This window comes from Simochromis diagramma, unplaced genomic scaffold (assembly GCF_900408965.1).
Source record: "Simochromis diagramma unplaced genomic scaffold, fSimDia1.1 OVJJ01000320.1, whole genome shotgun sequence".
NCBI lineage: Eukaryota > Metazoa > Chordata > Actinopteri > Cichliformes > Cichlidae > Simochromis > Simochromis diagramma.
The window spans coordinates 2096634-2110945 of NW_024386773.1; the positions used below are offsets into that span (position 1 = coordinate 2096634).

Here is a 14312-nt window from a genome sequence, read left to right on the forward strand (position 1 = left end):
CAATCTACATTTGATTTTGGAGATTGAGCCAAAGCTCTGATAGAACTGATGACACATTAGGAAAATCTTGAACCTCTCACCTCTACCGTGAAGGAATTTGACATTTTAGAATTGATTTCATGCTATTCCCCTCTGAAATGACAATTCTATTTACCACAACTCACTGGGCGACTTCAATAGTTACACTTTGCTAGAACCAGATTGGACCCCTTTTACTTGTAGAATAGCCATAATTATTCATAACAGACTTCAACAAGGTGCAGGAAACAGATGTTGGGTCATCATGCACCACGTAGTTGCTGCAGATGGACATCCATGATGTTGGAGCTGGTGACTGGAGTCCACTAGAGTAACATGGCAGTGATTCTGGTGTCCAAGTTTGAGAATGAGCTTTGTGTATATCATCCTGCTGGAAGCGGCCATCAGAGCACTGGCACACAGTGGTCTATAAAGGGATGGACATCAGGAAGAATACTTGTGTAAGAAGACCCAAGTAGATCAGCAGTTTCTGAAATGTTCAGTGCAGCCCATTTAGCATGACATGTTCAAAGTTCAACCCCAATCTGATGCTCCATTCAAACTTCAGGTGATCTTCTTGATTACATCTACATGTCCAAATTAGGGTGTTGCCATGTGATTGAAACCAGTATCTAATCAGACAGCAGCTGAATAAATGTACCTAATAAAATGTTTAAGTGTATATACCCACAAAGATTGAGTGCAACGATCAATCCACACACCACCACCTTAAATATTTCACAAGTACTCAGGATAAAATAAATTTAAAAAGCAACCTCAGTTTCTCATAATTAAAGATCAGATTTACACTGAACATTTAAGGAGATCTTCTAAATACAATCTTTTGCAATCTAAAGTTTACCTTTAAAAAGTTTAAACTTTGACCATTTTAGTAATTTCTAAACTAACAGTTTGTACTGAAATTGTGTTTGAATTACGAGTTCGTGACCCTTAGCCATGTTAAGGTGAACAAAAACAAACATCTCAGACCAGTGTGAAGTACTGCTTCTGAATTAGACTCAAAATAAAACAATTATTTTCTGTTTCACAAAAGTACAAGTTACTGCAACCATGTGTCTTGTTAGTGTGGAAAGTTTTACAACTGAACTCTTAGTGGCAGGTGTAAGCATTCAACCACGTAAACATCTAATTGCATTAAAGAGGAAATACAAAAATGTTTAATCAAGATTTTATTTATTAATTCTATTTGTGCTTTTTATAACTTAATAGCACACAAACTGAATCCCAACCACCCTCAAAAAAAAAAAAAAAAATGACTGCGAGCAGTGCTGCCCCCATTAGTGACCAGTAGGATTGGAGAGGATACAGTTCAAAAAAGAAAAAACCCACAAAGGCACAAACAGCTTGCTGCATCCCTCAGAGGCATCTTTAATGCTCCACTTCTAGGGGAAAGGGCCACTATCTATGCCATGAAAGGGAAGATGTATGCACTAAAATTATGCCAACATTTTTCACCGTGTGACCCTCAGTACGATTCGGGTGATGCAAGATTATGTGGCTGCGACGCGACAAAGGAATGCTACTAGCTTTTGCTGACTTTGTCGCAGTTTTCAGTCGAACTGCAAGATTGGTACAGCTCCCCTTTACTAAGAAAAGGGGGGGGGGTAACAAAAAAACAAAAACAAAAAACAAAAAACAAAAAAAAACCCACCTTATCTATATACACTGAGAATAAGATTTTTTTCCCATGTCTGTACAATTGGGCCTATACATTATTTACGGTGCAGTCTCGTACAAAAAAATATATTCACTCAGCTGGCAAAACGGATCTCCATCACTTGCCTCTTCAAAAGCAGTAACTTCAATACTGAAGTTAAAGCATGGTTTAGTTACATCATCCTGTTCTGTGCACTGTCTTTCAAATTAAAGTTCACATTTTCACAGTAAACAAGTGGAGATGGACAAAGAGGGGGGGGAAAAACAAAAAAAAAAAAAAAAAAAAAAAAAAAAAAAAAAAAAAGAGAAAAAAAATTCCAGCACAGTGTTTATTTTCTTATGGCCGGAACTCTAATTCATCTACACTTATGACCTTGGCTGGCATAGAGGGGAGTGGCTGCTCTAGTACATCTGATCCAAACCACTTGGCGAGGCCTAGAGGGGGGCTGCCGCCGTGTCGCTGGGAGCCATTCGTCCGGTGGGGGCCTTGGCTCTGTGACTGAGTGCCAGGGACACTGGGATGTACTGCAAGACAAAAGTATTCAATCGACAAGTCTTCAAACAAGATAATTAAATACACCACATTTTAATAACATTTGTGAGGATAATTCTGCCATAGCCACATAGTCCCACTGAATTTGAATATTTGAAATTTTCCTCCACTCACTTGGTCGTTGCTGTTGTTGAAGTTGCTGTTGCATTGCTGCTAACTGCATTTGAGTACTGGCTCTGGAAGGTAGAAGTGGATGCCCAGTTGTACTTAGTGGGTACAGTGGTTGTCCAAGCAAGGCAGGAGGCAAGCCTTGAAGTTGTGCAAGGTCATGAGGTGGAAATATACCTTGAGAGTACAATTAAAGATCAGAAACAATTAGGTTTAATGTTCAGAACACTTTAATACAGTTTTTAGTGCTTTTATAAAGCAAAAGGATTTGAAAGAAAAAAAAAAAGAAAAGAAAAAAAAGCCAGCAACCTGCTTGCACAAGAGCAGGTCCTAACTGCTGGGGCTGGATACCCTGTGCCAGCATACGTTGCACCACAGGGTGGAGCTGGGGAGGAGGGCGCACCATAGGTACGTGGGATAGCAGCGGTACTGGGTAGACAGGACGAGGGAAAGATGAGGATGGTCCTTGAGGTACCATGGCAGGTGGATGGTGTCCAGTAGAGCCAGGCCTGAGGCGCTCCTGTTCTTTGCTAGACAACGTCTGTGAGCTGGTTTTTACTCCCCCTGACTGAGCTACATTACCATCCACTGCTTCCAGGTATAGATTTGGGGAGCTGCTGCCTGTAATCATACAACCGAGATCTCAGTGTTACAGGGTATGTGTTCACTCACAGGTATGAAAGTGAAAGTTAAATATCAAACTAGTTCTGGGTACCGTATTTTTCGGACCATAAGGCGCACAGGATTACTAAGCGAAACAAAACAGTCAGATAAGTCAAATTTTACTCAACTCATTCTTCTTGCTTCCTCCACTTCTGTACCATTGATTCATTAATATTGAATTCTCTCGCAGCTGCTCCATTCCCATGTTGTTGCAGTATATTAATGACTAACCTCATAATGTGGATGGATTATCTCAGTTGTTCTGACAGAAATTTACAGCATCCTGCCATGCAATTGCATTTGTCCCCAACCATCAAGAACCCTCATGTTAACTTTTATTGAGTGGAAAAAAGTTAGCATTCATCCTCCAGCTTCACTGTGTTTATGTTATGCTAACATAGCTATGTCGCTAGCGATCATGTAGCACATCATATACCAGCTAGCCCAACTTCAGTAACCCTACAAATGCTACTGCTGTTTAGTTTTCTGTCTTCATTTCAGTCAGAACATGGTACATCATGTTTAGGTGGAAACTAGCGAGCTAACTTCCTGCTAACTTCTAACTCTATTAAATTTAATAAAAATTCTGTTTTCATGGATGCCTGGATGTTAAACTTAATTGTTACACCTGGTGAAGCAGCAACACTGATCATTTTACAAAAGGTGAAAGAACAGTTTTTAACTCAGTGATGCCGCAGTGTTTTGGACCTAAAGAGGACTTTGTTTTGGGCCCAGATTACTCCGTGAGGCTCCTGACTGGTAGCTGTAATGCTCCGACAATCCATCAAGCGGTCCGGCTTCGTAGCTTACCAAAGTTGTACTAAAACATTTGACAGATTTTTGTGCGCCGTATACCACATAAAATTGGTTCGAGGTAAGTAAGCACAACCAGCATTCATACATAAGGTGCACTGGATTATATGTCGATTTTTGAGAAAATTGAATGACTTTAAGTGTGCCTTCTAGTCTGGAAAATACGGTAAATTAATACTGCACCATCGTGAGAATGTGCTGCTGAGTCGTCCTTGGTCTCTGAGCGATTTGAAGGTTCATCTTTGCTCTTCTCTTTTGTTGCGTACATTTTGCGGATCACAGATGTGGGTGTAAATGAAGGGGACAACTGACATAGGCAGGGGAGGAAGAAAAGAAAGAAGTTAATACTAGCAATAACAACAGGTGCATGAATTAGAAATAAGTCAAAACAACTTTAAAAACAACACTGGGAAGAAGTTTGCAGAGTTACGTTTATGCTTACCATACTGGTGACAGTACTTCCGGGAGAGTTTCTTCCAGCAGGCTGAGAGCCTGGTCCAGGGGAACGATTAAGACGCTGCGGTCTGGACAAAAAAAAACAAACAAAAAAACCAAAAACCAAACACACTTAGCCATACAAATTCCAACCAACATTTTTCATCCTTGGAGGCATACATTATACTGGCTTAATATGTGGCAATATATCCTTCAGCTTTGTTTATAAAGAAAGTATTTGTTTTGTAAAAAGCAGTCAATAGGACTTCAATAAGACATTAAAGTGCATGTCACTCAATTCGCTGAAATTGACTGATATCATAACTATTTAAAGTCTCTATACTAGGTGGTATTTAAACACGATTAAAGCAAAAGCAAACCTATTTCGGAAAGACTTGTCTTGTGGTTGTTTGTAGCCAGATTGGAATTGGTGGTGGGCATGGAGAGCAAGATCCTGCTGGAATGCCAGTGCTTCCAAGTCTGCTTGGTTAATAGGAATAGAGAGCGCCCTCATCTGGAAAGACAAGGTAGACCCAACTCATCAAAAGTCAAAGTTTTAGCTCAAAGGCCTATAAATATAATTTTTACTCCATGATGCTACTACTATCAATATGACTGTTACAAGCAACATCACAACATATACATTATAATATTTAAACAGTAGTTTACTGAAAGCATATTTAACTATTTACATATGAACCAAACAAACCGCATGAAATCTCATCTCAGTAACCTGTTGCTGTGCAGCAGATCCAGGACTGATTGACCTGTGTATATCAGCAAACTGTTCTGGTAGCATGGGCTGAGGACCAACAGGAAATCCTTGAGGTAGGAGAGGATGAAGAACTGTTTATTGACCAATTTATGTGCTAATCCAATTTAAAGAACTGCATGCCATCATTCTTCCTAGTTCCATGGCACTCCTCAGTAAGCTTACCTGCAGGAGGTTGCAACCGACTATTGAAGTATTCAGGTGAGGGTGCCCTCTGTGGAAAGAGAGGGAGTGAAGGGCCCTTGTGTAGTAGGCCACGTAGAGGTGCAGAAGTCACTGGGGCCTCGGCGCTGCTCAGCAGATTGCCAAACTGCGTTGGGGAGCCACTACGAACTCCCAAGAGCTCCTTTAGAGAGAAAACATTTTCCAATAACTTCTCATTTACTTTATGATTTTGTAGATTTATTGTGAATAGTCAACAGCTAGCCCTGACTGATTGTAGGAACACTTCATTATCCTCAGGACAGCAACCATACACACCTGGAATATATTTTTTTGTGGCTGTGCAGGTACTTGGGCATCAGGCAGTGTCACTACAGCTTGATCTGCAGTTTGCTGCTTTGTACAGGAGGGAGGAAAATTGGGGTAAATCAAAGTAGAACAAAGTAATCAGTCTGCTACTCTACATTCTGAACTGCAAACAAATTAGCCTTAGTCAAGTCACCGCCAGGGAGGAAAAAGTCAACTGAACGAGATAGACGTGTGCATGCAATTCCACGTCAAAGCGTCCATTCTGCAAGTGAGTAACTCTGTTAGATTCATGTTCCGTTATATTATTCTGACAATTCTTTTGCCCAATTCAAGAAGCTAGTACTTTTGTTTTCTTCACTGACTTGCACAAAGGACAGTTTACAAGATGACATTGCACTGCAAAAAAAGGTATACAAGCTACAACCTCAACAGTTAAGCAAATTTATGCCCATCATTTTCTATCCTAATTTTAAAAAAATAAAAATAAAGAAGGGGGGGGGGTTCTTAAGCTTGCAGGATGCATTGAACAGGGCCCCGAGTTCACCTGTTTTACTGCAACATGCAGTAAAAGAAAATTATAAATATGTAGAAATACTTACAGTGTTTGTGTTGGTTTTGGGGTGAGGTGGCAGAGTTCCACTTGCCTTCATGCTGCTGACCAGTTTATTAAAGGCTGACATGTCTGTGTCACGTGAGCGCGGACGGGCACTCAACCCGCCAGTTAAAGCCTCTTCTAAATGTTCAGCCATGAAGGGCGTTCCATTTCCTCTCTGGGCAGGTGGCACCTTTCGCCTCTGTGGTTCAGAGTCTAGCCTCATTCCCTTCATTTCTCCCTCCACCTCCTCCAATGAGAGTACAACTCCAGAATTAGCTGGGAACAGATTATACAACAAAATTCAACCTTCTTGTATCAGAGCTCAGTGTTAAAAAGCAAATTACCATTTCATTGAATGGATTTATTAAATTATAAATTGTGTTAAATTAAATTAAACTCCACAGTATCCTGCAACAGCTTTCAGTGTGTTACTGCAGACAGGTGCAGCTGAATGTTAAAACTCAAAAGCCTGAAATTCAGCTTCTCTCTACATATACCCATTTTTGAAAAACATGATAGCTAACTGCTGAAATCTCCCGAGTTCATCTAGCTATTGTCAAGGATCATCGACGTGTGCACCATGGCATTCAGCACTTGCTTGTTTTTGGCATTCTTTTGCCATACCTACTCAAAGGCAAACGCATGAGCCTGCTGAACTGTGACTCTGTCACTCGATGAATAGGAAAAAAAAAAAGTTGGTAATAGGATGTGTGTGGTTTGGAACAGAAAAGGTAGACTTTTAATCCACATGACACTGAGTAGAGCTCAGCTGTGGAAATGGTTTAGTAAACAGACACTCACTGCTGTCCCGAAGCCGAGCCTTATTGGCAGAGAGCGTAGAAAGCAGAGGTTTCAGGTCTACTTTGGCCTTATGCAGCAGCTCCAGGATGTCCACCTTCTCCTTGCATTCAGAAGACTGAATAGGTGCAAAATATGAGGCATTGCCTCGGCTGGGGGACGTGCAACGTGGCTCGAGCCCTTCAGAGAATCAGAAGGGGAATAAGATTTAGGATATTTAACAGCAATCCAGATCATTTCGGGAGCGTAATCTTTGTTTGTACTCAAATAGCATCACATATGATGCAATAGCAGCAGGTCAGGATTTTGATAATATATCCCAAAAGTGGTGTGCAAATGTCAAGGGTACATTTCTAAGATTTCTTTAAATCGTGCAAGCTATCCTGATGATTAAATAACAACTGCTTGAGGCAGACAATACAGCCTCAAAATGATATTTCAAGGAAATCTTTCATATCTGATACTGGGAGAAGAATACTCAATGTTTAATCAATGCCTGCAGCTTGCAGACAGCAGCATTTATTAGTACAAACAAAAGGGCAATTTCTATCCTTATCCAAGTGCTATCGTAGGTCCTTCATTTTGACAGACTGTGCAATATGCACAAGAATAAACACATGCTTTTTAAAAAAAAAAACAACAACAACAAAAAAAACACACAACATTTTATCATTCCTGCTGCACTTTGAATATATAAAAACTGGTGTCTTTTAGTTTTATATAATACCATTTGTACATACAAAATTACTCTTATAGTTATTCAACATCTGCTTTTTATCTTTTGTTATTCTTCATTTTTCTTTTTAATAATTTTCTAATATAAACAATTCAGCTTTTCTTTCGCCCTTGTGCTACTGTAACTAGTCAATTTCCCCAGTTTAGGATTAATAAGAGTAGATATATCTAGTGACAAAGCAAAATATACAAAAGACACAGCATAAGTGAAATGTAAGCACAAAAACAGCTTAGGTCATGTTTTTTTCCTAGAAATTTTAATCATGACTTAACATTAACTTAACAGCCTTTCAGCACTTCAGGAATCTGTAAATAGTTTCACACAAAATTGATTTTTTTTTATTTATTTTTTTTTTTAATTTAAACCCAGGCTGTTGTAACATTGGTAATAGGTTTTTAAATCAGCTGCTTTAAGCTCAGCTTTTTCTATCACGTAGCCATATTAGTAGTTTCCAACCACCGTTCGTGCTTCCTGTCATACAGAGTCATACAGAGTGCAACTAGTGAACGCTCCAGCGAGTCATTTGTTTAACACAGGGGTTTCACATCCCCACCTGTTAGCACCTTCTCCTTGCATACCTTCATACCCTTGTTTTACTGTGTTAACGTCAGATGTCATGTAAAGACTTGTCTTATCACAGAGGTGACAAGCGTGTGCCCTACAACTGCTTTTACAGAAAATAGATTTGACTCAGTGGTCAAGAAATCAAATCACTTACCAGCAAGTTTCTCCAGTTCTTCATGAGGAGTTGACCTCAAGCTGCTGGACCGGCTGCATGGACTCTGGTTACTAGAGAACCACTGGCTGAAGCGGCTAGTTGACACAGGGCCCTCTCCCAAAACATCCTCTATCATCTGTAAGACAGAAATAGGAGCCTGTGAGACAGACTAGGATACAAAAATCTGCATATTGAAGGGTGCAAGAACAAATGTGCCACTTACGTTTGCAGCGCTTTCCATCGATTTAGCACTTAAAAAGGTGCTAGAAGACTGAGGGCAGTGTCACTGAATGCACTGCTTTTTGACCTTGTTCTCATTTACCAGCAAGTATTGAATCTAAAAATGCTAAAAGTAGTTTGCAGTTGGGCTTTTCTAGTTCAAACTAGAAACTGCATCCAAGCTACAATGATGGGCATAAATTTGGATTGTTGATGCCTTTTAAACATCTCATTAACCCCGTGCAAAAGCCCAGAGAAGAGAACATTGATAGTGCACCATTCAGTGACATGACTCACCAACTAAAGACCAAATTCAGTGAGGTCAAGCTAGTGCAGCAGAGGTAATCTTGCACTGATACAAAGTATCAATACTTAGTTTTATATGACTAAATGCACAATTTGTGAAATTCAGAATTTTTTTATTTATTTTTTTAAAAGCCACAAATATCAGGCTTGTAAGAGTCTTGATTGTATCATTTGTTTTTAAGTTGACAGTTATGTCTGGTTCAGGGGTGAGCAAACATGAAAACCTCTACTGTTAAGCTTATCTGGAAAAATTAAAATCACACTGATATTTTAGAAGTTACTAATGACACCCCATCTGTGAGCTTCACACCAATAAGCAAAACAAAACCATAGTGCACCCCAGTACTTACAGAGGCCAGTCCTGGCATGGTCTTCTCTAGATTGAAGAATTCATTGTAGTCGAAGTCACCAGCTGAAGGCTCTGGAAGAACATCAGTGTGGGGAACTTCCTGATCAGCTGTCGGCTGCAAACCCACATCTTGCTCCTCAAGCTGTCCGCCATTACATTCCACTACTGCATACAAGATGTGTGACAATAAAATTAAATACAAGTCACAATTTTAACATGAAAAGTCTTACTGAACTGACTTTCCAAATACTACTAGAAATGCAATAGTCCCTAAAAATGTTGGCAGTATTTCCAACAATGTCTTGACATGCCTTCTTTCAAAGATTCTGTCCGCTTCCTTGAACGCTTAGATTTGCGTTTATCATCTTCCAGGATTTTGTCATCAAATCCAATAAGCTCAATTGTCTCCGACTGGCTGGTGGGACCCCCCGAGAACCACTCTGGCTCCTCTTCTGCATACGAGTCATTCCTCCTCCTTTCGCTAAACACACGCTTGTCACCAAAATCTCTCTGCAAATGATTACACGGGACAAATAATATCAATTTAGAAATATGGGATGGGACAATTAAAGAGTAACTGCACAGAAACACTTTTATAAATTTAGTTCACGTTTTAAGAGAATTGTGTTTTAAGACAGTTAAAAATAAATAAATAAATTAAAAAAAAAAAAAAGACTAAAAAAAAAAAAGGTATCGTGTAAAATAAAGTTCCAAAAAATTTAAGTGCATTCAATATCACATTAGAACTAAATGCAAGGTCATTTGCATCGACTGAAAGCAACAAACACCAACCCTGAATCTTTTATCCTTCAAGTCTCTCTCACGCTCCTTTTCCTTCTCTGCACGAGCTTCTCTCTCAAAGGCACGGGCAGCAATTATGCGTCCACTGCCAATTCTGCGTGACCCTCCCATACGTAGAGTATCATTTTCTTTGTTTTCCAAGGGGCTGATTGGGCGACGGATATGAGGGGCAGCATTGCCCTGACATCCACCTCCAAAGCTACGTCGCTGTGGGCTCAGTACTACATCCAGGTCATCTTCCTTTAACCGCTCACGGGGATCTAAAAAAAAAACAGATGGGGGGGAATAAAGTTTTTTGGAGTACATAGGCTACATGAACAATTCCACTGCAGCAGTTTAGAAATCTTGTGCAAGGCTGGAACTTAAAATCCTAAACATTCATTGATCAGAGCACAGTTAAGTTTCTAGACAACATTGTTATTACAAAACGCAAAGATGAAAGGATAACCATCTACCATCAGTAATAGAGATCGAAAATGTGACGTCATTTCGGGGGTAAAATCGCAAAGGATTGTAGGTACAAGTGGCAATTGGTACTAGCGTGCACGGGCTATTACAAGACAACAGTCACAAAGAGATAAACAGAGACAAAGAATGGCAAGAAGCTGCTGTATTATTTACTGCCATAGCCGGTCGCATGACAGCCACGGGAAGCCGACAGGTAAAGAGATCGTTTTTTTAAAATCAGATTCCTTCGTGGAAGAAAAATTGTTCAAGTCATGTTTCCGACTGGGTTAACCTGGGTTATACAGAGTTTAAAGCTGCTACCACAGCGAGATTTGATCGGTTGAGAGAGGGAGCGACATCAAAACAGCCACGAAAAGTCCCGCATATATGTGCCCAAGTGTTGTATTGAAGCAATCAAGTGATGAATAACTGTTTTCCAGTATGTTGTTTTGCAATGTTTTTTTGTTTTTTTTTTGCTGTGTTGACTTTTTTTTTTTTCACCGAAGCAGCTAATAAAGTACAATGGAATACAATTTTGCCTCTTTCTTGTAAGATTCGATAATAAAATGAAACAATAGTGCCAGTTATAAATAAAGACAATAAATTGAATAAATTATGAAACACTTATTTTATTTCTATTGGATCTGAAAATGTTGTGTAATACTACAACCTGAAAAGACAAATAGATTGTGTTGGCCTGTAAACAAGATACAGAATTTTTTTTTTTAATGACAGCTGTAAAATGAAATAGTCCAAATCAGAAAATAGATACACCAAAGTAAATTGGACCTGGGCTTGTTGCAGGAATCTGAAGTTACTAAACACTTCGTGAGTGTATGCACTCACACTTAAGACATAATTATAAATATGTGCGTGATGAAAGTTGGGCAGCACGCTAACGTCTTTAGTCCACTCTGTATGCACATATGGTCTCTTTTTTGCCTTTTTGTCAAGTCCATCTTTGTACGGACCTGCCTTGTTCTGCTTCGTTTTGTACATAACTAGGGATTAAAACCACAGAATTAATGATTACTGGAAATGCTAGCGCTTGATGCAGTGTTTTGATTTTGCTGACACTCGTACCTACAACGCAATGCGCAATAGTCACATGGTCTGTCGATCTCCATTTACCTGGGATTCTTCGTTTTAATGGAACTCTGTCATCCATGTAGTCCTTCTTAAAACCTTCCACAGGTGAGCTTCGCTCTGAAGTGGGATATAATGAGGCATGCCATTTCTCAGGGTCCCAGACACCATCACTATTTAAAAACAAACAAACAAACAAAAAAAAAAAAAAAAAAAGCCACACGTAAGACTTAAGTCCATACTTTAAGTCAAATTTCAAATGAAGACAGACAACTACAGCCTCAACTGGGATCCTGTTTAAGAAAAAAATAAATAAAGAGCAACAATGAAAAGATAGGCATGGGCAAAAATACAATACACAGGTGAGGCCATCCATTTCAACCTTTATGCTGTGAGCACAGAATACAACCCAAAAGGAGGGTGCAAGAAAATCAGATCTTCAAAATAATAAACTAATTGATACTGTTGCACTAGCAGTGTTTAACTCTGATGACAGACTACTATAAACAATTTTTCCAACAGTTGAGACAAATCACATTTAATCTGAAGTCATTCATGAACTCTCCCATAAAGACATTACACTTAATGACGAGTTCTGACACCTGAGTATCCATCAATAAAGATGTGATTAGATGACAACTAAAACTGTTTGAAGGGTTTAGCATGGGTAGCTGCCTAGGCAGAGACCACCCTCACACCTCACCACACTAACGGATGCAAACATAAGCAGATCTAAAAAAATAATGACAAACTGCTCAGTTCAGAAAAGATCTTCGAGGGCAACTCCTAGTAGGCTTTGAAGGGGTAAAGAGGTCTCTTTTTTAATGATTAAAAATAAAACCCCAAAAAACAGCTTGACCCACCCTTTAATGAGCCCACTTTTCATATAGTCAGCCACTGTTCCTGGCTCTAACAGCTATGGGACAAAGATACAAGTCTTCTAGCGCAAGCGTTTGTTTAGCTTCTCAAGCAGACATCTGAACAAATCTTTGACTGTTGTTTAAGAATTACCCCAAGGAATTTAAATGAGCTCCGAGCAAGAGACAAGCTGAAAGTATACGTGACTTCCAAAAAGCAGGAGCAAGTCTTCTTGACAGTTAAACCATGTCAATGATTATTACAAACTTTATGCAAATTTTAGTTTCAAGACCGTGAACATATTTGTGTAGAAACTCCTCTGCTGTACCTTGTTTAATCAAAGTAACTTTTGATTACATACACTTCAGTTCCAGCAAAACATACATTTGAATAACTGTTGGTCTGTGTCAAAAATCAGTATTTCACAGCATAGAGAAATACTAGTACTTTTCCTAACTAGAATTCACCCATGCTTTCTCATTTGAGAAGCATAATCTCCTCTCCAGTATTACCCAGTGTGACTTTTACAAATTCATACCTGTCATATTTCTCAGAGAGACATTCAGGCCTTTCATTGGAGATTGGCAGCTCTTTGATTTCCAAAAGCTCCTCCTGCAAATAAATTGATAGTCTAGTTTAATTCACACCAACATCTAAACTTGATAAACAATGACACAGCTGGCATTTTGTCACCTTAGTGTATCTGTAAGGAGCTGTGGCTGCCAGCTTAGGCTGGTCGACAGCAGCTTCACCATTCTTAGGCTCTACACAGGCATCTTTCTCCATGATTGATTTCAGTCAGTGCAGACAGTGTCTCAGCCACCAATGACTCTACACCTGTGGATGACAAGTTAACATTTACAAGTCAATTATACTCGACTACGGCCACTAAATACAGTCTTAAAGGCCAATTACTTCAAATGGAAGGACGCATGTTCCGAAGATTAAAAAAAAACAAAAAAAACAAACAAACAAAAAAACCCAAAAAAAAAAGCACGGCTTCCTTCTGTTGCTGCAAAATATATCAGATGTATTGCCATCTTAAACTAGGCAGCACGAGAAAACAAAATTATAGAAAAGTTGCCGTGAAGAAAAACTCATGGAACTTACCTGCACTGGGCAGTTAAAGAACAACCCTAGAGTCTCAGGTTGTTGCTGGCTAATTAGCAATTTAATTGACAGCAGCTGAGAACTGACATGTCATTATGTTACAAAGCATTTACGTCAATTTACTAACTGGCTATCGCATTTGAGTTGTAAACGAAGCCGTTTTGCAATGAAAGGATCCAGCGAGTTAAATACATGTAAACATTTTAATACAAAACATTCCCCATCATTTTAGCTTTACGAAATAAACGCTACTAGTTAGCCAAGAGATTGATACAGGGTTAGCCAAACGATGGTAGCGTCCCACACAGTTAACCATAAGGCGAATTCATGGCACAAAAGTTGTGTAGACAACCGACTTGCAAGTCAAATTTTGGCAAAAGACGGACTTACTCAGTTTGAATGCTGTGGGGAATGCCGGTCGCTAACGGCCGAACTGATCACGTTAGTTAGCTGGCTAGCCTAGCCTAGCACTTTCAGCTAGCTAACTAGCTGGGGGACTGGGGATAAATGCCCACCCAGCGAGCACCAAATCGTGAGCCGGTAGAGTTGTCGCTGTGATTTCAGGGAGCACACACTATAGAGGGGTAACCTAACACAATAAGACTGGTCCAAAACAACAAATTAAATCACACGGAACCGGTGAAATCTCAAATAATAGTCTTCTCTTTCTCTGTTTTCTAAGTCGTAGCAGAAATTTTCCTCTGATCACCGCTTTAAGAAGGTCCTGGCAAAGATTACGCCGTGACCAGCGCGCCTTTGTAAAAATTAAAATGGGCAGG

General features: G+C 39.5%; 1 protein-coding gene across 9 annotated transcripts; it reads right to left on the bottom strand.

Annotated features, from left to right (window-relative positions):
- Positions 1-1191: 1191 nt before the first annotated feature.
- eif4enif1 (eukaryotic translation initiation factor 4E nuclear import factor 1) lies at positions 1192-14270 on the bottom strand. Of its 9 annotated transcripts, none has more exons than XM_040002945.1 (19): positions 13924-14270; positions 13117-13260; positions 12962-13035; positions 11611-11738; positions 10024-10292; positions 9543-9741; positions 9233-9396; positions 8358-8493; positions 6907-7083; positions 6155-6381; positions 5520-5594; positions 5205-5385; positions 4977-5089; positions 4648-4781; positions 4275-4356; positions 4016-4139; positions 2666-2977; positions 2363-2533; positions 1192-2220 (listed from the first exon to the last, which is right to left on the bottom strand). In XM_040002945.1, the coding sequence occupies exons 2-19, from the start codon at positions 13207-13209 to the stop codon at positions 2033-2035; spliced, it is 2847 nt and encodes a 948-aa protein (XP_039858879.1). In that variant the 5' UTR covers positions 13210-13260; positions 13924-14270; the 3' UTR covers positions 1192-2032. The 9 variants fall into 9 exon arrangements, with proteins under 9 accessions (XP_039858879.1, XP_039858860.1, XP_039858834.1 ...); XM_040002926.1 differs by having other exon boundaries at positions 6110-6381; XM_040002900.1 differs by having other exon boundaries at positions 5520-5597; positions 6110-6381.
- Positions 14271-14312: the final 42 nt, after the last annotated feature.

Excerpts from the sequence above, each read along its gene's own strand:
- eif4enif1 (XM_040002900.1), bottom strand. The coding sequence starts at position 13,209 with ATGGAGAAAGATGCCTGTGTAGAGCCTAAGAATGGTGAAGCTGCTGTC. Across the intron at positions 6,382-6,906 it reads GGCTCGGCTTCGGGACAGCA|CTAATTCTGGAGTTGTACTC; the intron begins GTGAGTGTCTGT and ends ATCTGTTCCCAG. Across the intron at positions 2,534-2,665 it reads ACCTGCTCTTGTGCAAGCAG|GTATATTTCCACCTCATGAC; the intron begins GTTGCTGGCTTT and ends TGTACTCTCAAG.